The sequence below is a fragment of the Protopterus annectens genome, chromosome 7.part0 (assembly GCF_019279795.1).
Source record: "Protopterus annectens isolate FY-2018-M chromosome 7.part0, PAN1.0, whole genome shotgun sequence".
NCBI classification, from domain to species: Eukaryota; Metazoa; Chordata; order Ceratodontiformes; family Protopteridae; genus Protopterus; species Protopterus annectens.
This window is the reverse complement of record NC_056739.1, coordinates 1,378,520,710-1,378,546,446: the sequence shown is the minus strand read 5'-3', so window position 1 is coordinate 1,378,546,446 and position 25,737 is coordinate 1,378,520,710. Positions and strand designations below refer to the sequence as shown.

The window sequence follows — 25,737 nt, the reverse complement described above, 5'->3', positions numbered from 1 at the left end:
AACAGTCAGCCCCAGTATAAACCACTGATGGCTACAGTCAGCTGCTAACAGTGTCAGAGAAGGCTCTAAATTCAACAGAAACTAAGCTGAAGACCTGCAAATTGACTGTGTAAAGGTCAGGGAAATCTCAGGAAGAAGAAATAGTTGGAGCAGAAAAAAAAGACTGCAATTCAAAACAGCATGTGTAAACATAATATAACAAATTAACAGCTGAGCCTGGAGTGGAAATGCAGTAAGGAAAGCTGGTGGCGGAATGCAGAAGTCCAAAATGTTAAAACTAAGGAAGACGTAGGAGACAAAAAAGCAGACTAGCGTAAGGCATATTGGTTGGCTAACAGAGGCCAAGAGAGCAATCGGTGTCATTGGAGAACCTCTACCAGCTTCTAAAATTCAAGTAGCATTTGGCAAAAGAAGCTATATCAGGTTGCATGACAGCACCAGAAAGCCAAAAAAAAAAGATAATTGGTAGACAGTATTCATAAGAGATAGTAGCATCAGGTCAGAGGGCATGGAAATCAAATGGGGGGACTGCTTACAGAAGCTTCTGAATGAAGAAACCCCACAGAAGTTGTACTACTGCATGCTTCGCTAGTCTTGATAGATGGAGAGCCTTCCCAAGAAGCAGTAGAAATGGAACCCACCCTAGAAGTAATAGTGTACAAAGGAAAATGAAGTCTAGAAAAGACGGTCTCCAATGAAGCCACAGCAGATATGATCAAGATGTTGGGTGCATTATGAGAAAAATAGTTCCCGATTATACTCATCACAGTATGAAGAGAACTGCACATCTCATACTACAGGAGACTAAGCATAAAAACAAAGGTGATATTCACAACTGCGGGCAGTACATAGGTATCAGAATCGTGTCACACTGCATGAAAGTGACAGAGAGGATGACTGATAATGTGTACTGGCAGAGAAGATGGGCGATGAGCAGTTTTTTGTTTTTGACCAGAGTGAAGTACAACTATAGACCTGATGTTTACAGTAAGATAGGAGAAGACTAGAGGTGAGGAAAGAGTTCAACTGGTCATTCCTGGATGTGGAGAAAGCATATGACAAGGTCTCAAGAAAACTGATTTGGGCATTCCTGTGATGGTTGGAAGTACTGGAAACTTTGATGGAATTAGTGCAGGCTATTTACCCCTGTGACAGAAATGTAGTGTGCAGACCCACAGAGGGGTTCTCACTGAGAATGTGTGCGCATCTGGTGTCAGTGCTGAACCCACTGCTGTTCATACGGATGATGGACTACAGCAAGCAGGTCAGAGAGGGGACATACCACCAAAGCCGCTGAATGCAGATGATATGGAACTGGAAGTGGACTCTGAACGGGAAATTAAGTAAATGTGTGACTGGAGTGTAAAACTTGAATGTACACGGAATAAAACTGAGTACAGTCAAGATGTAGCCACAACTGGGGAGTGATAAGAAGAAGCTGAAAAGTGATGTATAGAAGGGGAAAACAGTGGAGCAGAATAACAGTTTTTAGGCATTTGGGAGGTGCAGTCAGAGAGTGGAAATCTCAATGACAAAGTCAGAGGTACAGTTTTGAGGTTCTGCAGCCAGTTGGCATAAAGTGCCAGTGATGCTGTGTGACATGTGCCAGCGAAGCAGAGAAGTATTTTTATTTTTATACATTTATTTTGCAATTCAATAACTGGGTAGAATGGCAATACTTTTAAGGAAAGTACAGTGAATAAAAGCAAGTGCTGCATAGAAAGTAATTGCCTTAGAAATTATACATAGTAGTACAAAGTTTAAACATACAGAATTTGAATGTGCCAAAGACTGCACGAAAATATTAAGATTGCACTATTTGAATGACTGAAATTAATTTAAATATTTTCAGGACTTCTGTTTATACAGTATCCATTTATAATGCTTGTAGTATGAGGGAGTGCATGCTGTTAGAATCTACAAAAGCAATTATCTGATATCACTAAAGCAGGTGCATTTAGATCCTTTCTACAGATGCTGCTAGAGATGTTTGAAGGTTTTCAGCATTTCTAGTTTTTTAATGTCCGTACGTAGGTGATTCCATAAAGCTGGGCCTATTCTTGGGAGGGCATTTTCTCTTTTGGAAGGTTTAGATTTGGGTCTAATCAAAGTGAGAGCTTTCTTGGTTGCTTCTGAAAGAATAGTTCTTTTGCACGATTTGAAGTAATGTTTTTGAGGGATGGACAGTAACCTCCTAGTTTAAGAATTTTAAGTGGTCCTATACTTGGGAAGTAGGTGGCTCTGTTAGTAATAGTAGACCAACAGGCCATTTCATATAAGATATAGTGATGGCAGTTTGTCTGCAAAAAGAAAAAAATCTGAATATTTAGTTTTCAGTTATTTATATTTCCTGTTGTATTAAGTGCTGAATGAAGGGCTGTAGTTGGCAGGGCGTGGGAATCAGGATATTTTTTTAACTAAGACCATATGTGATGTAGGTGGGAGAAGGTGTGAAATTTGATACTATAGTTTTAGTTGCGTTAAGACTGGTTTTGTTTGAATATTAAGAATGAGGGAGAAATCAAGTGTTGTACAAAGTTATTTTTATTGCTCGACTTTGGGTATAGTGGGTAACTGAATGGTCAGAACTTGTAATGCTAAGCTGCGAGATGTGTAGACTTGCAGAAAATCTGGATGTGTTTACCAAGTCTGAGATTGCCATTTCTTGGAATATTTACTTTGCTCCAAAGCTTGGTAATTTTGGTATTTATAAGTTCAGGGGATATGGGGGGGCTTGCTGATACCCTCCCCCACATTAGGAGGTGCAGGAGGGCTTGCCTGTTTGCAAAATAAATAGTTTAAAGGAGAAGAGCTATGTTCGGTATTCACTCTTCTGCATTTTCTGTCTCTTTCTGTGTTTCGGAACTTGAGCTGGTATAGTGTTTTGTGTTTTGTTGCACTTTTTTTTTTTTTTTGTGGTAAAAACGTATTTGTCTTTGTATTATTACTTTAGTGGGTATTATTATGAAGCCAGTCAGAAAGTTCAGAGAAATGGGACTGTGTAGCTTTGTATTATTCAGTGGAATTTGTGGACTTTAAGAATATCATCTGCATCCATAATTATTTTGTGATTAGTTAAGTCATATATCTGTATAATTCCTGCATTTCTGTTTAAGATTTGAAAATAATATAGCAATCTGAGCTGGTATGGAATTACTAGAAAGAAAGAAAAAAGGAAACCGACCAAAGACATTTAAATCGAGGCTTATGTATGGCACAGAAACCAAGACAATGCAGCCAGCAGAGCAGCTGAGGAAACTTGAGATGAAGATGAATTGCCTGATCTGTAGTAGGACAAATGTTGTGGAACAGATGAGAGGCATCGGTCATTCCGTAGATAGCAAAGGAGGAGTGGGTTAGAGTGATCAAAAAGGCAGCTCCAAAAGAAAGCAGTATTTTTGGAATAAAAAAGGGGGACCGGAGAGTACAAAAGGGCTGTAGCAGGGAGGGAGATGGTCACAGATTGTGAAAATGTGTTGGCTATCCCTCTCTCTCCCCTACCACACATGCTCTTCAAGCCTTCTCAATGGAAGGATATCTTATGTACAGGTGAACTGCAGCCACCTGACCACAGACCATGTCCAAGAATCAATGTAAGCTAGTCCAGCCTATTCTACTCCACTTATTTTATAGAGACTTGGAAAAGATACTCTAGTCGGAGTGGGACAAAGGGCGATTAAAGGCTTTTCCTCATGATAAAAGAATTTGTAGAGGCTTGTCCTAGGCCTGTCACTCTTGAATACACTAGTGGGTGAAAAGGTTCAATGTTTTTTCTGCATCCCCCTATTGATAGTGGTAATGCAATATGCCTTTCAGACCTGATTTAACAATGTGGCCTCCCTGCAGCACCTGCACCAATACCCATCCAAGCTGTACCAGACAGGTTGTGTCCTACCTTTGTCTCACAGTACTAGATTTCCCCACACTTAAACTCCTCATAGGTTCACAGGAGGTTACTAGGCTAGAGGCCCTAGAGCCTGTACAAGCCTAGCCATATTAATCCCAAGTATCCCCCTTTCTCTTTCCTCTCCTACGTGTTGCTTTCTGTTCAAGCATCAAACAAGATGTTGATTTAGTATCCACACAAGCAGTGTTTCTTTAATGTATTTACTAGACTGCTGTTTCTTCACTTTGCTTGGCATTTTATGCAACTGTTTGTGTTTTGAGAAGCATAGTGTTTGTAAAACTAGTTTAAGTACTTAATTCTCAAGTATTATTGCAAAAAAAAGTATGAAATCCAAATGAGACCAAAAATATTAACTAACAGTGGGGTGCTGTTAAAAAGGAAGCATTACAGGGAGCCACAGTATAAACTGTATGGTTGAAAAAGGAATATATTAAAACACTTTAAATGTGCTCAGTTTATGTGGAATGTCTAAGGGAACTACCTGCCAAAATAAAACAGGACATGTGACTTTAAACACTAAAGCAAGCATTCAGATACAGACACACCTGTGGCCATATAGCAGGCGTTTGAATTGGTGTGTGACTTTCATCAAAATGCAGAGAACACACCAGTTATTATGGAAGAAAATACAGTAGCAGTTTTCTTTACAGGTAGTGGAGTTTGGCTTTATTAGCCTGAATACACCAGTAAAGACTTGAAGTGAAGACTCATGGGCATTCAGAAGCCATGTAGCTGAAACACTGATATGGCCTTTAGAGGTCATTTGGATAAATCACATGATCTTCCAGTACAGGAGATTGATTACCACCTCTTAGCTGGGTCTTTCTTCGAGATTTTACTGAATGGTTTGTCTTTGTTTCCTTTTTACCCATTGGTTTGTCAATTATGGAAGAAAGGATGATCAAAGTTAATTCACATCTTCATGGTCCTCAGGGTCAGAAAGCTCGGGAAGCTATACTTCAAATTAGTCTACTGTCACTTACCAGTCATTGCAGCACATGATTAATGGCTTTATGTTGAACAGTCATGATAGGTGAAACCATTAACAGCCAAATAGTTAAAACACTTCTCAGCATCCTCTTGTACATACACAGTAGCCAAGTCAGCAAAAAGCGCACAGCAGATGGAAACTGAAAAAAAAAATGGAGGGTGGCTAGAACACCTTATAAAAGCAGACTTCCCTCTTGGGCAGGCTGAATTGATGGCTAATATCAAACAGTCTTCTCCTGGAATCTAATCATACTAATACCTCACCCAAAGAGCCAAAAAAGGCAATGCATTAGCCAGCATTCATGAGAAGGCTTGAGAAAAGTGGTTGAAATGAAGTAGGATCCAGCAAAACACACAGCTAACCTCTGAAGTTGTCACATATAGCAAGTGGACTTTTGTAACATGGGTACACCAGCTGCAGACAAACTTCCAATGTAAAGAGCAAATGCATAAAACGGCAGGAACCAAATCCCCATTTTCAATGTAAAATATATGTATATTTATATGTAAAATAAATGTCCTGAATTTATGCTCAAAATCAAATATGACAGGCTAATATTGAAAAATAGTCAGTAGTTTTGTACATACTTGGAATGCCTGAAGTCAGAATTAGCATTTTAGTGCATGTAAATGTCATTATTTGGGTAGGTATGGATTTGTGAAATGGAGATGGATGCTGATCACTTAGTTTTTGAATAACTGTGATGCAGTATGTGAAGCCATATGTGTAAGTTGAACTCCTACATGGTGCTGTTGATTAATGTTTGGAGAACACAGGCTGATCACAAATATGTCTTTACTCACAAAACAGCACAGCTGGCATCCACTGATCATTCGTCTGCTTCCACTTCCACACATGCCAGTATAAATACACTAATCCTCATATGAGTCACTTCTTTCACCCTTTGTGCTGCTCATGTGTTGAGTGACATGCAAGTGAAAAAATTGAACACTGTTGTTTTGTCTACTTGCTGAAGTAAAATTGACTGTAACGTGTAATAATGATGACAAGTTGCTTACAACTGACAATTTTACTTTCATAGTGAATAATTTTAGTAAAGGATTGATAAGGGAGTCAGTGCTGGTAGCTCAGAAAACCTAGTCTAGATTGCTTACTAAATCACATATCCTGTGCTTCATAGAAGTCAGGAAATATATTGCAGGTGTCAGGAAGCTAGAAAACATCTGTCTAGTTCACCCTTCATGTGTTCGGTTGCTTTGAGCAACAAAACAGTAGCTGCCAAAGACGAGTGTCAACAGCCTCTGTAAGAACTGATGCAGAATCTGGCTCTGGGTGTTTGTAAGGAATGTGCTTGCAGATATTCCACTTTTGGAGGTAAACTCTTTGTTATGCATGTGCAATAGTAATTTAATATTGCTAAGCAGTGTTGTCTGCAAAAGTGACTTAACAGCTTTCTGCCTCATTACACATCTTTACTAAGTGAATTAAAATGAATGCAGGTTGTCATACAGAGAAACACCGATGGTTGTTTTCAGGCTAGTATAGAGTTCTTGTTATTGAGTGACTGTGCTTTGTATTGTAAGCTCCGTGCTGCTTGCTCATCAGCTTGGCTTTCGTACACTGTGGTCACAGTTGCTCAAGCCGCTTTTTCTCTGAATGTCTCTTGGAAACTTGAAATACCTCAGTAGCTGGAAATGAGCAAAACTGCTAAGGCTGAGTAAGACGCATAATTTTACAGATGCAGGAAAAGGTATCTGCTGTTGTAACTGCTTCACTGATTGACCTGTTTACCACGTTTCATACACCCTGATGGGTTAATTTGTTTCTGACAGTATTATGTGGCGTCGTATGATATTGCAAGAAGCTGCAAAATGTTGAATGCAGTATACAGGAGAACCCTGTCTGAATGCAGTCTTCACATTGTAAAACTATGACACTGGTTGTATGTTATGTTTTCTGATACTAAAATTGCACTGAATTTATATATCCAAGATGCAACAGACAGCTTTAAGCATTTTTCACAAGTCATTTGAAGCCAAGAGCAAATTAAGTCGTAATCCTACATACATTCATTACTACCCTTACTTCACATGTTCATTAGACTCTGGAACAAGCATAGCACATTCTGTAACCTGGTTGTAGCATTTAAAATAGGAGGATATTAGCCGAACATCTGTTTATTATCAAAGTCTGCAAATATTGCAAACAATATAGTCACAAATTTGAGAATGCCAGATACTCTTAGGACTGATAATTGGTCACCTTTAACAGCTTTGTGAATGTCTGGGGATTGCATATAGAAAGGTAGCTACTTTGGCTACTGTCCACTCAGCTACTGGAACACTCTTGGGGATTTGGCTGGTAATTCACCCCTTTTCTCAGCAAATATAAACCCAACAATTGTATGAGTGTAATAATAGCATAAATCAGCGCTCATCTGCCTGTAACAAGAATGATATCACTACAATAAAAAGGATTTTATTTAAACAAACTATGCCTGAGATTTAAAAAAATACTAGACGGGCAATAGCTAGGATAAATACTCCACCAAGGTACAATAAAATCATAAAAATCCACAAAGAAATTGTGACGTAATCAAGGCACAGAATGTCCTAGTTTAAACACAGTCCAAGAATAAATAAAACGTAGGTAAAATCCAAGGTAAATTTATTCATATTTCAGATTCAATGGAGTTGACCAAAGACTTGGGTACCCTCGGTCAAAAAACATGCTCTTTAAAGTCAGAAATTCCTTTTTACACATTATATCATTGGAGGTCAGCCTAGATACCCTTATAAACTGGCTCCTCACCACCCCCCTCTTTTGATGATGGCGGTGGCAGCTTGAAAAAACAGAAACTGTTGCAGAAAGTAGATTTTCTATATATTCCTGTTTCCATTCCACCCTCAGAGTGCTGTTAAATCCTAACATGTAAATAGTTAATCTTAGCAAAGCCAATCTGGTAGGTAAACTTTAAAAAAATGGTACTACTCTCCATTGAATAAATTTACCTTGGGGGGGTGTGATTGCATAATGAGTGTGGAAAGCACCAAGTGAGCAGGCTAATACATAGAAGTAATCATTTTTTACATGAAGGCAAGATCACCTGAACTAAAGTAATTTGAGCTTGGATTTTATTAACCAATAGAAATAAAGGGGAGATGCAGGGGAAAGTTAAAGGGTATGAAGTGAGTTATTTGAACAGGAAATACATCAGTAGTGTGAGTTAAGTGACCTGCTTGGGGGAGAATCGATAATAGCACTTTATTGCTATGGGATAAGAGAAATGAGAGTAACATTAAGTGACATGATTAAAATATTTTCTTTTGTCCAAAAAAGAGATGTGAAATTGGGTCAGATAGTTAAAGAAGTGATATCTTATTAGGGAACTATAGAAAAAAACACATCAGTGAGGGAGGAAGATGCATTGATTGCAATGAGACAGCAGACATGTGAAGCGATAGCTCAGACACAACACATGAAGGAAGGGTTGGACTTGTATATTGTCAGTTATTTTATATTTTTTTTGCAGTATTGTTTTTTTAATAAAAATGATTAAGCTAAGTATTCTAGTCAGTCAGGATCACATGCATGAATTTATACAGGTATATTTTCCTAAAAGTGCTAACAAGGTGGTTAACCAGCTATATGGTAGTAAGAGAAAATACATCAGAAAATAATACTTTGAAATAATGACATCGCAGATAACAACGTAGAATGCTAGCAGTCTACTAGAAGGAAAGACAAAAGAGCCTGAACATCCCACGTTATATTAAACAAAAGTGGGATATTGTTATGCAGGAAATGCATCTGAGTAAGTTGAAAAATGAGGAATTTGTAAGTGTCACTAAAGGATATTTTATTACTATAGTCAGCAGAAAACGAGTGCTAAGGACCTTGTTGAGGTTTGGCTAGGGGGGTAGAAATAGAAGATCCAGTAATAGATAGTAAAGATATATTTATCCTGGTAAGAGGGTACTGGAATGGCTGTCTGGTAATAGGAAACTTCTGTATGCCACCGAAAACTGATAGAACTGGGCTTACTGAAACCAGAACAAATGCAGTAGATACACAGGATACAGGTATTTTAGGTGGAGACTGGAACATGGTAACACCTAGTGAAGACATTACAGAAGGGCCAAGGGGCAAAACAGCTTTAGCAAAGGGGGAAAGCATCGCACAGAGTCTTAAAAGTATTTGGCTGGTGAGGTATAGGTGAGAGTGGGATAGTTGAGAGAAAGTTAACACGTAAATCAGAACAATTTAATACTTGGTCTAGATTAGATATAATTGACATTGCATAAGAACATATGAGCACTTACTACGGGGAATGTATACACATCTCACGTTGTTATCCGATAATGCGCCAGTCTCAGTAGGATTGTTACCTCAAGGAAATTAAGAAGAGGTATTGACTATTTAATACTGCTTGGTTAAATAATAAGCAAAAGTTAAAAAGCATAGAGAAAATGATATAAATTGTTTCAGAAATAGAGCAGGAAATTGAAGAAAAAAAAATGAAAGGAATTTTTAAAAAGTTGGGAGAATAAGGAATGGGAAGACAGACAACTAGAGAGAGAGAGTGAGAGAGTAACATTGCACATAACACTGCAGGAAACTTCTCTAGAAGAATTGGAAGTAAATGGAGATGAATTGAAGAAACAGGAGGATGCATGGCATGCCCAGCAAAAGATAATAGTGGAAAAAAATAACTCAAATTAAGATCTGTTTTCAGTAAGCTCGCCTAAACATCAACAACTTTTAGCTTGTAGATTAAGATGAGGAAAATTGAGAGTAGTATGCTCAAGATAAGAGATGGGAGAAGGGGTACATTAATTAGAGAGCTGGAATTAATAGGAGAAACCTTTAGAAAATTCTATGAAAACCTGTATGTCTGAGACAAAGGAGGAGACATGGGAAGGTTTGAGGATTTTATGCAAGACATCGAATTGCCCACACTAAAGAAAGAGGAAGCGGACAACTTAATAAAGCTAATAGCCTTATTAGAGATTGAGGACCAAATAAACCAGCGTTGGGATAGTGTATCCGTGGAATCTGGGAAAAAATTAAAAACAAAATACCTATTTAGTACAAACTGTTTAACACATTTTTTAAACATAAAGAAATGCCCATTTCCTGGAAGAAAGCAGTAGTGTCAGTAAAACTGAAAGAAGGAAAAGACACATCTGACCCTGGCTCATATAGACCAGAGGGGGGTCCACTTGAGTTTACCCCAAGTTGAGATCAATCGGTCTGGTTGCATAAAGGAAAAAACAATATTTGACAACATAATTAAAACATTTTAATTCATCACCAAGCTGAGTCATTACAAGAGCAGATACTTTTTCTTCCACTAGATGCCAAAAAGGCTTTCGATATGGTGAAACTACCCTATTTATGGAAAATAATGTGAAGAATTGGTTTCTCATTAGAATTAATATCACTGATAGCTGTGATATACCCAGAAGTGAAGGCAGTAATTTAAAGTTAACTCAAGATTTGCAGAGGAGTTCTTAATTTGGAGAGGCATCAGACAGTTTTGCTCCCTGTCACCGCACCTTTTCACCATTGAGTTAGAGCCTTTGGCAGAGAAGATATGATGATCTGGCATCAAAGGTTGGGAATGGCACAAAGCTGAATAGAAGTTGGCTTTATTTGCAGATGATGATTTTATATACATGACTTGACCAAATAATGACCTAAAAAACTAAAATCTACTTGATCAATTTTCCACTATATCTGGTTATAATATAAATATTGGGAAAACCAAGGCACCATGTATAAGTTATGCACCATCCCGACACTTGATGCAAAGTTATTCAGCATTATGGAGTCATTATAAAATAAAATACTTGGGGGTTTCAATACAGAACAGCATCTGATACACCTAAAGGAAATTGAAAACTTTCAGTCTCCAAGGTAAATGGACAGATACGAAAGTGGGAATATTTAGTATGCGGTATGGATTAAAGAATCCAAGTAGTAGACGTTTGTAGGTCCAATAGCAATATATTTATCCTAAGTCTTTTTATATAACCCCAGAGAAAGTTTTTGGGATAAGTTGAGAAGGAAAGTAATGAAATTTGTATAGGTGGGAAGACACCCTGGGTACGATGGCAGGAAATTATTCTACCAGTAACTAGGGACAGCTCAGCAATTCCTAGCCTTAGAGGATCATTAGGCAGTACAACTGAGATTTATTTGATGCAAGACAAAACCTATAGGGCTAGATGGAAGGAAATGATAACAGCACAGGAAAATCTGGAAGGGATAAATTAAAACTTGGGTATTTGCTCCCTGGTTATGAAAAAAGGAAGCAAAAAAAATATTCTAGGAAATATGTATTTAGCTGATTTGATGAACTTCAGTGGTCCAGAATATGCATTTTGGAAGTTTGATGTATGACCAATAGGACTGAGTAAGCACAGGCAAATTAAAAATGCTCCAGTAGTATAACATTGGTGTAAAGGGGTTAGGAGATGCTGTTTTCAGGATGAAGTTAGAGAAGAACTTGTTAATTTAGATTGGCAAAAATTAAAGACCTTTTTTTGTGATCCAAATTGAAGAGATCTAAAAATATAGAGGTTTATTTGATATTCTGAAAATATATGATGGCCTAATTAAAGAAGAGAGTGAGGAACAACCCTTCTTGATAAGCATGTTAATTGAAGTTAGAACTCCGAGTAGAATGTATAAAGCTGTAATAGGAGTTCAGTAGATCAGATGAGAGGTGAATGGCAGAAATTGATGGACTTTGAACTCCTAGATAAGACTTGGGAGGATATATTCTGTGCCCCAAGGAATACTGCAAGATTAACAAAATTATTGCAGTTTCTTGCAGCTAAAAATATGATCAGAAATTGGATAACTAGTAAGGAACCAGTGATAGGTGAATGATAAAACTGATGGAGGAAATCAAAGGAAGCACAGTGAGAACACAGCAAGTTTACTTAGACCAAACTCCAGATTGCACACATAACAAAGAAAAATCCTTTAAACATTCTTCCAAAAGCAGGCCAGGAAACCAAAAATAAAGATTGAGTGCTTTCATTCTTTATTTAGTCAGAACTTCATCAGAATGAATAAATCAACAAACCTCCCCATTTTAATACAAATCTAAGAAGCCACATGGCATAAACTGTCCACTGGAATAATTAAAGTCAAAGTAAACTTTTTTGTTCTTTAGAACCACACATGTGTAACCTGAATGAAATTTCGTGCATCAGCTCAATTCTTGAGATTACAAAGGAAAGTGAAACAACACATACAAATAGAGAACTAAACATAACTAACAAATACAATGCTACTCTTAATACACACAAGAAAAAGCAGAGACATTTACCAACACTCATATATGAAAAGAATACCCTCACCTGAGTTAAATTACCTACCCTATTTAAAGGGTAAATCTCCTTTAAATTAATGTACCTTAAAAACTCGTATTACTAAAAATATTACTCAGAATATTTATTTATGTATTTATTTGACATTTGTTGACCGGGTTAGTCCATCTGAGCTTGTCTCCATTTTCAGCGGTGACTCAGGGAGAAAAATCTCTGAAGTGAAGAAAAAAATGTATACAAAGATTATATTCAAATAGATTTAGAGGACAGGTAATATAAAAAAAAAAACTTTTTTGGTACAGAAATATAAACAGGTTACAAAAATTAATTAGAATAAAAATACAATAATGTGTATAGATTACAAATGTTAATAGGTAGCATATTATTTTCTCGACAAGATATACTTGAAAATGGGATGTCAAGTTTAGAAGATTAGAGGATAGAATAAAAGTTCAGGAAGATGGAATACTTCTAGGGTTTAATGAGAAGGGAGGTGGAGGAGAGGAAAAAGACGGGGGAAAGAAGGGCAGAAAAAGGAGGGAGAGGAAAAAGTTTGGTTAGGATGGTTACAAAGACGTATCTTGGAGCTGTGTTGAATTTATGTGCAAAGGTGATTTTTCTAAGAGTCAAGGGGAGCTTATTCCAAGAGATCAGGAAGATAGGAATAAAGGTTTTGACCTAAAGTATTTTTTGGTTTATGAATCTGTAAGAGATGTTGGTCTGAACTTCTAAGGGGGCATGGTGGATAATAAAGGGAGATGAGAAGATATGCTAGGACAGGAGGAGGGTTTATTTAGAATGGCGTGGATTATGATTGAGAAAATAAGTGTTGGTTAGGAAATTCTAACCACTTGAGTTACTGGAGTACAAGACAGTAATGAGATTTTGAAGGCAAATTAGCAAGCAAATCGGGCTAATTTGTTATATGTGGAATCAAGTTTGGGTAGAAGGGTGGACCGTAAGTTGGTAAGAACCTGAGAGGAATACAGGAGGTTAGGAAGGAGATAAGCTTGAGCAAGAAAGATTCTGGACTTGGGGGTAAGGAACTTTTGGTTTCTATACAGCAAGCCAAGTTTTTGGTGAGTTTTCTTTACATAGTTCAGTACATGGAGATTGAACTTAAGCTGGTCGTCTATGATAACCCCAAGTAACTTTGTGTGATGTTCAGCCGAGATGATGATATTTTTTAAGGAAGAGATGGTAAAAGAAGATTTAAGATGACTGAGAGAAATTGGTAGGAATAGGCAAAGTTTTGTCTTGTTAGGGTTAAGGATAAGATTGTGATTACTTAGCCAGGTTACAGTGATGTTAAAGGAGGTTTGAGTAAGGGAAAGCAGATCAGAGGGATTGTCAGCAGAAGTGATAATAGTGGAATAATCTGTATACTGTATGAAGACAGGTGACAAGAAGTGTAAAGTTGGTTAGTAAATATATTAAAAAGAAGGGGGCCAAGAATAGAGCCTTGTGGGACACCCATTTTGTGGGGAGAAATGGAGATAGAGCAGAGAACCATTTGACTGATTTGCTGTCCGTTAGTGAGGTAGCTAGTAAACCAGCAAATAGTTGTAGGGAAGAGGTTGAGTTGTGTTAGTTTAGAAAGGAGGATGGAATGGGTGGCAGCATCAAAGACTTTGGAAAGGTCTAAGAAGAGACTGAAAACTAGCTTATTATTGTTTCTAGCTAGTGAGATTGAGTTTATAAAGGAGATAAGAGCTGTATTAGTGCTGTGGTGGAGGCGGAAGCCATACTGGATAGGGGAGATGAGGTTTTCATGCCGTAGATAAGATAGAAATTGTTTATGGACACAATGTTCTAGAATTTTGGAGAGAGGCAATAGTATGGTGATTGGGCGGTAATTAGAAAGTTGTACAGAGTTCCCCCCTTTATGGATAGGTATGATGTAGAATTTTTTCCAAAGAGTTGGGACAGTGGATTCACAAAGTGGTTAATGAGAATAGACACTGGGTATGCAATGGAATTGGCAGCAATTTTTAAGAATAGAGGAGGTAGGTTGTTAGCTGAAGGGGGGCATGGCTTATGTATATTAAGAATCTTTTGATATAATTAGTGGGTATAGAGCTTAAAGAGAATGATGAGTTAAGTAGTGGGTGTGTACTAGGAGATGACTGATAGGTAGGGTTGGAGGAAGGCATAATTTTGTATAAGTTATCAATAAAATAAGTATTAAAGATATAACCAGTTTCTGTGGGAGAGTTACTGGGGCAAGGATTTGGTGTAGAGGGGTTACCTGGGTGGAGAATTTGGTTTACTTGAGTGGCAACATTTTTTGGGATTACTAGTATGAGCAGTTAGGGGTGTGTGGTAGAAGCTGATTTTATCAGAGTTTGTGTTTTTTGATCAGATTACATAGTTCTGTATATTTTTGGTAGTATATGGGAGATTTGGTTTTCTGCCAGAGTTTCCAAGTAGATCTCTATTATGATGAGAGTTTGGGTTTTCTTAGTAAGCCAGGGTTTGCAGAATGCATAAGCTTCTTTAGAATAGTAACTAGAGGCTGATGATGAGTTTCAGTTTGAATAGCTCAACCGTAAATATAATCGTGAAACCTGGAACATGCAAAAACTATTGCCAAAAGCTCTCTCAATTTGAGTATAATGCATCTCAGTTTGACTAAGTGTCCTAGATGCATAGGCTGCTGGTCTGCCCTCTTGAAGAATAACTGCACCAAGACCAAAATTAATAGCATCACAGGATAAGACAACTGGTTTATTCACATCATAGTACCTTAACGTAGGGGGGGGGGGGTGGAAAGTTTCTGCTTAAAGTCATCAAATGCCTTTTGATGATGATGTAACCATGACCATACAACATTTTTGTGTGTTAGCTCTGTCATAGTTGCTGTCAATTAACTGAAATCTGGTATAAACTTGCCCAATAGTTGACCATGCCCAGAAAATGCTGTAAACCTTGCCCATTATCTGGTGCTAACATCTCTAAATAGCTGTTTGTTTAGTTGGGTCAGGTCTCAAGCCTGTACTTGTAAACAAATGTCCTACGTAGGTTACTTCTGGAAGTCTGAATTTGCACTTCAGGGGATTAAGCTTCAAATTTACTTCACGTGCTCTGTCTAGAACTTTCTTGAGGTTTCTGTCATGCTCTGTATCGCCATTGCCTCCAACTAATAGTCTACTATTATGGCACAAGGATTACCTGAAAAAATTTGTTCCATTGCACGTTGGAAGACTTCACTTGCAGAATTTATTCCAAATGGCATCCTAAGGAATTTATGTCTGCCAAATGGGGTACCAAAAGTAGTTAGAAATGAGGATGTGCAATCAAGCATCACTTGCCAGAATGAGCTCTTTGCATCCAAAACAGAAAATACAGTGGCATTTGGTATTAGAGCTACAACTTCCTCAACTGTATGCACTGGATAATATGGCCTCTTTAATGCTTTGTTCAAATTTCTAGGGTCAGTGCATATTCTGATTTCGTCTGAGCCTTTCTTATAAGTGGCTACCATGGATGACACCCATTCAGTTGGCTATGTGACTGGACAAATCACAGCTTGCTGCACCATCTTATCCACGTGAGCTTAGACTTTATCTTGCATAGCTATTGGAACTTTTCTTGCTGGTCTGACTGCTGCAGTGACCTCTGGGACTAATTTCATAGAATGCACAACTTGGAAGTTTGCCCAACTTATAAAAAAAAAATCAGCATACTCTGAGAAAATGGCTTCTGAAAAACTTGAACTTGGAATTGCACTCACATAATGAACTTCTTTAGCAAAAGAAAGCAGATTCATTCTCAAACTATCTTTGATACCTAGTAAAGATTGCACTGGTTGTTGGACTACATAGAATAATAAGTTGTAACCGCTCTCAGCCAAATAACATAAAAGCATTACTGAACCTCGGTTTGAATTTCTTCACCTCCATATGCAACAAGTCTCGCACTGATGGTTACATTGAGTTGTTCATTGATTCTCAGTTTTGCAAATATATCTGCTGATATAAAATTGCACTTTGATCCAGTGTCTACTTTGAACTCTGTGGATTTCCCATTGATCTGAACTGTGCAAAACACTTCACTCCTTGTCAATAAGTTTACTGCATCAGCTCTTTCTCCCAGTACTAATACACCATCCGTGTATAAAACGAACTGTTTTGGCTCTACTTGATCAACTTGCTTTCTTGTGCGACCTTTCTTTGCAACTGTGTGAGGCTTACTTGATTTGAAAAACTTTTGAAAGTGGTTCCATTTCTTCCACTTATGGCAGTGCTGACCATATGCTAAACATTTCTTTCTTAGACTCATGGTTTGCTTCACAATTATGACAGTTAACAATAAAGTTAGACTTGGGTTTTGCTAACTCACGTTTGTATGGCACTGAGCTGGTGGTGGAGTTTGCACTTTTTCTGGAACTCTCTGGGAAACATGGCACCTTCTTTGGAAACCCTGTGGCTGCCCTTTGCTTAGGCCTGTTTCTGCTTGCTATGTGTTGCATACTATCTACATTTGCTCTGGAGCTTACTGAAACTATGCTTTTGTCACTTGTAAGCATGTTCGCATGCCTTTGTCACCTTGTGGATCTGACCAATCTCTATTGCTTTGCTTAATGTCATATCATTATCACGAAGCAAAATCCTTCTCACTGCAGCACTATTAATACCACATACAATTCTGTCCTTATCAGCTCATCTTTCATGTCACCAAACTGACACGTTTTAGCCTTGTTTCTCAAGTCAGTTGTATAAGCTGCAAATGTTTCCCCTGGTTTCTGATTTCTTGTGTAAAACAAATGCCTCTTTAATGTAATGTTCGTCTGGGGGTTGCATATTTCTCTGAACTTTCGTAAACACACTGGGTCTTCAATGGATTCAACTTGCACAACAATATGGCGGTCTGCACCCTCACCTTCATATACTGCTGGCACATATACAAATGGTCGCTCTCTTTCTATATCAGATCCTGATAGATTTAGCAAAGTAAATGCCCTTGTGCATGCATCTCTATCTGCATAAGCTGCTTGTATAAAAATATCATTCTTTTGTTCAGATATTCTCCAGTTCTCTGCAGTATTGTAGTCAAACACAAGTGGTTAATGTTTTCAAAATCTGTCTGCCATATTAACACATACCAGCGAAGGGTCTTGAAAATACGTCCAAATATGTGTGTGTGTGTGTGTGTGTGTGTGTGTGTGTGTGTGTGTGTGTGTGTGTGTGTGTATGTACAGTTTGGTCAATGCTTTTGTGCTCTATACCTGTACTTTTTCTTTAAGCTTATTGGAATTGTGTGAATGAATAACCATGTAGTGCTTTCAACTAACTGGACTTTGCGAAATAAACTTCTCTGGCTTCTCGATGCTTTATTGCACTTTGCGGAATAACTTTTCAGATTTCTTAATGCTTCACTGTGCTGTGCGAAATAGCTTTTTAGTTTCTTGATGCTTTATGGTAGTTTGTGAAATAACCTTTGAGCTTTCTCCATGCTTTATAGTGCCTTGAAAAATAACTTTTTAGACTTCTTAGTGCTTTGCGAAACTCTGTGGAATAGTTTTTCAAGCTTTTTACTGTTTTACAGAGCTTAAAGAAATAGTTTCTCGGACTTTGCAGTGCTTAAGAAATTTTCGATAGGTAAAGGCAGAAATGTCAGCTTTCGGAATTGGTAAAGGCAAAAATGATAAAGTAATTGCTTGGAATTTTATCAATAAAGGCAGGCATGCTACAGTCATGCGCCATCACACATTAAAATCGTCGCTTTAAGAAGCATTTGAGAACTTTGCAATGCAACTGAGCAATTCACGAGCACTATGATACACTTGTAATATTTTGTTAAAAAAAAAAAAAATACTTTCTTAAATGCAAGAAACTCGTCAAGGAATTGCACAATTTGAACAGTCAGACTTTTGTTGCCCAAATTCAATGTCTTTTGAAGTGTCTGCACTTTGTAAATGACTAGATGCAATAGACCAAAATGTCCCCAAAATGGCGGCACCTTGCTAGACAACTTCTTACAGTACAAGAAGCACTCTGTAATCGCAACACTTTGTGAACAGACACACCTATCACAAGAACTTTCTTCAAATAACCTTGCTTTGACTGAATTACACAAAATTACACAAAATAGTTGCACTTCACACACGGTGAACTCTCTGAAATACATGCACAGTAATAAGCACACACTGTAAGCACTTTTACAAACACTGTGATACTTCAAATGACTTTAATTATGCATTTGATATCATACGAAGTCATAGTTACACCCCAAACACAGCACTTTGCCCAACATAGCAGTCGCCTTGCTTTATTTTTACTTACTGTGCCCTTTTCTTTTTTCTTATTATAGTCTTTGTGCTTGTTTAAACCCTTTTTCTTTTTTATGCCCAGCGTACGTACTTTATGCTCATTTTATTCTAAACATGCCCAATTCTGCCTTAAACATGGGTCTTTCTGCCTTAAACAAGCTTGTTTTGTACTTTAAGCACATTCGTTTTGTCAAATTCTTTTATCATAAACATTTTCTTTAGTTAAAAAACGTTTTGTGCTTTCCGCACGCCTGATAATGTGGTTTATGCCCTTTTCTTGCCTCTTTGCATTGAGTAAATAATTTGTATTGCTTTTCATTACCTTTAATTCTTCTGTTTTCTCTTGGTTTTATCTTCGTTGTCGTCTTTACATGTCATGGGTCCAAATGTTTTGCTCTTTTCCATCCCAATTCTGGCACCATGTCGCTTTCGTGTTGGTATACGAATAAATGAGTCTTCGTAGGTTCTGTTTAAGCAGCTTTATTCTTTGCAAACACATCACTGTAAAGGCTTATTTGACTATGACTAAGTAACTTGTATACAAACTAACTGCTGAGATCATACATGCTCACTTACTGGTTGCTTCTACAAAATGGTACTAGGGATTGCACATGTCTGGAATTTATACATGCACGCACAGCATTGCATGCTTCTTAAAGACATAGCACACATGCAACACTCTTACAGCCCCATCCACTATAGAGAAGTTCAGCAGGTCGCTGGACACATGCAGAGATGCACAGTTTCATTGAGCTGGTTCTTGTCAGAAATCTGTGAAAAGGGCAGAAAGGAACAGGATTAGTAAGAGCAAAAACAACAAGTAATATAGGTGAAGGGCTAGCTAGAAACAGAAGCCAAGTATTAATCTAAGAAGGTATTCCAGTTAACTAGGTACAAATTAAAACTGTGAAAAAAAGCTCTTGTAATTAACAGAATATATATTGTATTTCTGTACAACAGGTGTAAAATCCATTGAAGCAAGTTCACTCAAACGATGTGAAACATCATGTGAAACAAGTGAGTAAGCGGTCCAGCAGTAATTAGTTTCCAAATACCTGGTAATCAACAAAAACAGCCATACAACTTCTCTTTTCAAAGTAAAAAATCTCTAAGAAATGCAGCTGCCAACCAAAGATTTAAATGTAGAAAATGAAATAACCAGAGTAAAAGCAAGGGATTAAGATGCACAAAACTGGTGACAAGGGATTAAGATGCACAAAAACACAAAACTGGTGACAAGGGATTAAGATACACAAAACTGGTGACAAGGGATTAAGATACACAAAACTGGTGACTACATCTATTTATGTTAAAAACAAGGCTACAGTATGTTGTAGTACCAGAATCGTAATTATGTTACAAAACAAAAAGTAAGCTACAAAAGCTCTGTACAATAAATAGACCTAGTTCGTTAAAACAGTTAAAACCTCGTTACATAGAATTTCTAAGCATTACAGTCAGTGGAAAAATCCACAGATAAATACTGAGCAGAGCGCAGCCAGCATGGATACGACACTACACAGGACATAAACAATAGCAGATGTACCTTTAATGCCGTACAAGAGAGCCAGCTGGATTAGAAATGCTCAGCATAAACGTAACTTGCAATAATGCATTAAAATTAAATTGTACGCTGTAGCCAGGGCCCGTATCTCGCACAAATCGCCAGGGAGAACTTAGTTTAGGGAAGGGAGAAAGAGGAAAATTAGTGGAGAATGCTAACAGAAGATTTTAAAATACACAAAGAATGCGGGGAAAAACAGGAGAGAAGGGAAAAGGGGTAAGAAAAATGAAACAGCAGAGAAGGGGCCAAAAGTAAGAAACTATGCTGATAGTTCCTGGTGCATCCTTTGAGTCTGGGCCAATCGGGAATGTAAGGTGAGTAAAATCTGTGTAGTGTAAGTAGCAAGTTCTGAGTGGGGAGAGAGGGAGAGGAAAAAACAGATGGTAAAAACATAGACACAGGACAGAAAGTATATAAAAAAAAACAGTAAAAGGGAGAGAGGGAGGAGGGAACCTGAGAGTTAGGATAGTATGTAATGGTAACGTTCGAAAAAACAGGAAGTTATCCAGTGGGAAGGAAATGGGGAAAAGAGGAGAGGGGAAATGTAGACTGATAAAGCTGTAGAGATCTGCTAAGTGCAAAGGTGTATAGCAGGCTGCCGATGTGTAGCAGAGGCAGGGACTTAACAATGATAAAGCTTTTATTGTATGTGTTTTAGAAGAAACAGCCACCTACACTATTTAAAGTGAAAAAATTGAGAAGAATTGGGCTGTAAGTTCAGCAGGTCGCTGGACACATGCAGAGATGCACAGTTTGTGAGCTGGTTCTTGTCCAAAATCTCATTACGAGGAGTGTTCCTCTTCTGGGGTTGTTAAAGTTCATGTTCCTCACTGAAGGGGTAACCGATATCCATGCTAAATAGAACTGAATGTTAACTCATTACAATAACTTTTCCTAACCCGACACACCTTTCTATCAACTGAACAATGGTTATCTGACAACCTACTCATCTTTAACCCTAAAAAGACCAAACTCTTACTTTTTCTCCCCCGTTCTCCGTCACCATAAATCGACCTTTTCTATTACATCCTCCAACAATACAGTCATTAATCCTGAAACACACACAAAACTCCTCGGTGTCATCATTGACGATGAACTCAGATTCAACCTGCACATACTCCAGTGCATAAAAAAAGCACATCAGAAACTAGGTTGCCTATACCGCAAAAGAAAATTTCTATCTTCCACTGCTAGACTGTCCTTGCACAGGCACTACTCCTCCCTTCCCTCACTTATGCTGCCCCTGATCTAACCAACATTCAGGCCACAACCTTGAACAAACTTCAACAAACATACCATAAAATCGCTAAATTTATTACTAACTCTCCATACAACTCACACCACTGCCTGGCCCTAAACTCTCTCCAATGGCTCCAACGCCCCCAACTTCTTCTTCTATCACAATTTCAAATGTTACACTCATAGTCTCCACCTGTAGCCCACCTCGGGCCCTCTGCACCTCTAACCAGCAACTCCTGGATATCTACCAACCAAAGAAAAATGTAGGCAAACTTCTGTATAGCTGCTCCGTAGCCCAAGCTTGTAATAAACATATGGTCCATTACCCACCCATCACACTTTAAAAAAAGAACTCTGACTTCATCTAGTTAACGCCAGTACTTGACCAACTTAACCCACTTTTTCCCTGTATGTGTAATTATCTCTCCCTAATTCACCTATTAATCTTTTCAAGGCACCTACCTGGTAAGCTCAACTAACAATACTGGCAAAATTAATAATCTTATAAGAATGCATATTTCTCTTTGTAAATTGCTATTTATACTTAACTTTGTGCATGCTTTCTACTTTCAAATTTGGACATGTATTTTTAGATTTCTGTAATTATTTGTGAAATGTTTTTATACACTGTAAATTTCTTATACTCCTCTAAATTGTTTGTAACTGGAGCTGCTCTTCTTGGGTCTCCGCTGAAAACAGGCCACAAGCCCATTGGACCAACCCGGTTAACAAATGTCAATAAATAAAAATAAAACAAAAATAAGTAAAGTAGCACGTTTACCTATTCTACAAACTTCCTAGTATGCATAAATATATATATTTGTGTGTGCATGTATGTATATAACATATTTACAACCTTTGAGCAAGTAAAGATGGATGAGTGTTCATCTTTGAATAAAGATCTGCTTAAATCCTTAACTGGACTGATTTTTCCTTTGCAAAAGTTTTGCTAAGTTAGCGGCAGCCAGGATCAGACATCTGAACAGTTATCCTGATTCCTAATCTTGTAATTAAACAGCTCAGGCAATCTGTGATGCTCCATATGTATGGCAGTAGATTATCTGATGTTACTTGAAAGTTCATTTCACCTGAACTTTTCCTATGATTTTCTTATACCAAGTTAAATTAGAAAGTCCTACTGTCACTTTGGGAGCCACTGGAAAAGTGGTATATTCTTTCAAATGCTATCGAACATCCTTCCGTCATGAAAAGACCATGCTGTCTAGTTGGGATTGTCCATCCAACTGATTACAGGTAAATGAGCAGTTTGGTTGTTGCCTGTAGAAGGCTAGCCACAGACGTGATCTGAAGAAAGGAGAAAACAGAGGATTGTAACATGTAGTGCACTTACTTCTGGATGCAATTTGTAAGTCTGCTCATTTTTTCACACTTGGTTTAAAATGCATTTGGTGTTTTGATAGCATTGTTGCATTTAAGAGAATAAAGATTAGAAACTGATGAAAAAATAATGTATAAGGAGTCTGCAGAGATTTTGACAGGTGTCTTGGTTTTCTCTTGCATCTGAGTCGTGCTTTAGGTGAGTTAGTGTTCCTTCAAAATGTCCATAGGAACACGTGCGTCACATGAGAGGTGAGTAAGTGTGTGCATACTGCAGTGGGCTGGTACCCTGTTTGGGACTGGTTTCCTTGCCTTGTGTCCAGTGGGTGCCAGCAGTGTCCAGTGTCTCTGACTCCTTGCGACCGATTTGGAGTAATGGAGAAACTGAAGAATGAGTGAGTGAATGCACTAGTTGTAAATCTTTGTAGTACTGATATCCCTGCATAACTGTGCTTAATGTTTTATAATTTGTTCAGTCATTTAAACGGCATTATGGTGGCAGCCACTGTGATGTGAATTTATTTTCAAGCTAGTTGTTTGCTTTCTTTAATGTTTTGCAGTATGCTGCTGTTTGAGATTGTGACTAGTTTAAAAAAAAGCTCAAAGGGAGTACGAAATCCTTGGCTATCATTTCAAAAGCTACTCAAAGCCTGCAGTCAGTGTTGCCCAATTCTTAGTGTTTATAGGTGACTTAAGGAAAAACAAGCATAGACTGTATCATATTATGGGAAAATATAGGAAGAAATATTTTATGAAGGAGGCACGACTAGTCACCCCATGCCATTTTGGCGGGAGCAGATTATATTAGTACTTAGCATAATAAAGGCATGTTGATACTTGGTAGAAGATCCGCATACAGTGATTCTGCCTGTTATCCTTTGAAAAGGTAGCAGAGTAATGTACCTTACAGCATGATTACAATACTTTGCTTCACTGCAGTTTTGTTTTTTTAGGGTAGGAAAATGTTACCTAGAACACTTGATACAGAGAGAGAGAGAGAGGGAAGGGGGAAGAATGGCTAATCATTAGTAACCTGCAATTCCCCATTGCTGAGTGCGCTGGTTTTGCAGATTTTCAGGAAGCAGTATGACCCAGGAAGGCTAAGACTGACCCTTTGTCAGTTTTGTTATAAACTGCCAGTATATCATTATCTTTTCATGAAACCAGATCTGGAATGAACCGCCAGTCAACATTACCTCCATAAACATCCCTACCTCTATTCAAAACTAACCTAAAACACCTCCTTACCAAATCACTCAGCCCATGCTCCACCATCACGTGACACAAAACTTCTCACTCTCAACTGTGTCCTTTACAAATCTTCCTGACTAATGAAACTCAGAAACTGTAACTTCATACCTTAGCCAACAGACTAATAACCTACTTTACTCACCACTGCCTAAATCCTGCTAATACACACTTTGAGGCTACATAAACTGCTACCTCTTCACCCTCTTACTATCTATATCTTCTCATCCCTTTATAGAATGCCTCTAGTGTACTATTAGATTATGTATCACTTGTGAAAATAAGGCACTATATCTCAATGTGCTACACTCCGGTGTGACCTCATCCTTTACTGATCTAAATAACTCACAGTTAAGTTATGCAATGCATCTACTGCCAATTGTACTTTGATATATCTTGCCTACATATTCAGATGTTCATGTATGTATGTACTTTGATATGTCTTGCCTACATATTCAGATGTTCATGTATGTATGTACTTTGATATGTCTTGCCTACATATTCAGATGTTATTCATGTATGTATGTACTTTGATATGTCTTGCCTACATAGTCAGATGTTATTCATGTATGTATGTATATGCACTAACTGGAGCTTTTCTTCCCGGGCCTCCGCTGAAAAAGGACACGTGTCCACCCGGACTTTCCCGGTAAACAAATGTAAAATAAATAAATAAATGTTTAATGCTGTTTCTTAGTGATAACTCTAGTTGGTCATGGGAATGTCACTGTTTAGAGTATTCTAACTGTGAAATATTTTATTTCTTTTCTTTGTTTATTTAGCTGCAGAAATGGTACCACTACTACCCCCCATCATTCCAGTTCCACATATACCCAATTACATTTTCAGCAGGAAACCCCCAGGAGTGGAAGAAGCTGTTTAAACCCTGTGCAGCACAGCGCCTTTTTCTGCCGGTGAGCCACCTGTCAGCTGCATTATTTAAGAAATGGTATTCTGTGATAGTGCACTGACTGCATGTGTTTTGAACTGCATTCTAAGATTTTTTTTTTTTTTTTTACTTTTTGGTAACTCTGTATGCTGATCGAATGGCAACACATGAAGCTAATATCAGAAGTCTGAATCACAAGTAAAGCTCCTGATGTTACCTGTGGCATGCTTACAGGTTAGAGGGGATACAATGAGTAGCGAGAAGGAGAGACTGACAGTACAGGCTGGTACTGTGTGCATCATCTAGTGTGTGACAGTAATCAAGTCAGATTATCTTGAAGATTTAGGCACGGGGGAATTGGTGATAAATGGAAGGAAGGGTCGTTGTGCTGTTATAGGAGAGGTTGGGACAGTGTGCTGCTGGTTGTTGGGTAAAGGCTGAAGTGAAAGATTTTTTTCTGTATCATTTGAAATCTGAGACTTTATGTACAGTGCTTTGAATACAAGTAAAGCATGTTTGTATAAAAGCCACTTCTGAAGCATACCACAGAATTAGAAGAAAGATTTGAATGTGGCCAGAGGCTAAGATAGAATGACCAATTTTTGTTTTCTTATTTTAATTTTGTTGTTTAGAATGCTTGATTTTTTTTCTGCTGTGTCTTATCAAAGCATATCTTTCAACACATTTCCTGTATTAATGTTTCATGAAATATTCCTTGAAAATATTCTAGACTTGGCAGTTATTGCAGTGTTAAGGCTGTCTGCTGTAGTTCCTGTGGTACATGGTTGGATTCCCTCAGACCTCATTTGCCTACTGTGTGAATTTGAGCAAGTTATTAAATCAGACATGGATGCTGGGTCATCCATGAAAATGGACTGTGTGTGTCCATTGGACCTACCTGGTTAACAAATGGGAATTTATCATTCTTATTAAATCCAGGAAATCAAATACACAAATTGTCTAAACACCCCGTACTTGAACATTAC

At 37.9% G+C, this 25,737-nt stretch overlaps 1 protein-coding gene across 1 annotated transcript in view; it reads left to right on the top strand.

Moving 5' to 3' along the window:
• GXYLT2 (glucoside xylosyltransferase 2) overlaps positions 1-25,737 on the top strand; it is a 478,768-nt gene that overhangs the window by 172,726 nt on the left and 280,305 nt on the right. The window contains exon 3 of the mRNA XM_044077975.1: positions 24,645-24,776. Within this exon, the coding sequence (XP_043933910.1) occupies positions 24,645-24,776 (132 nt within the window). The remainder of the gene's footprint in view (positions 1-24,644; positions 24,777-25,737) is intronic.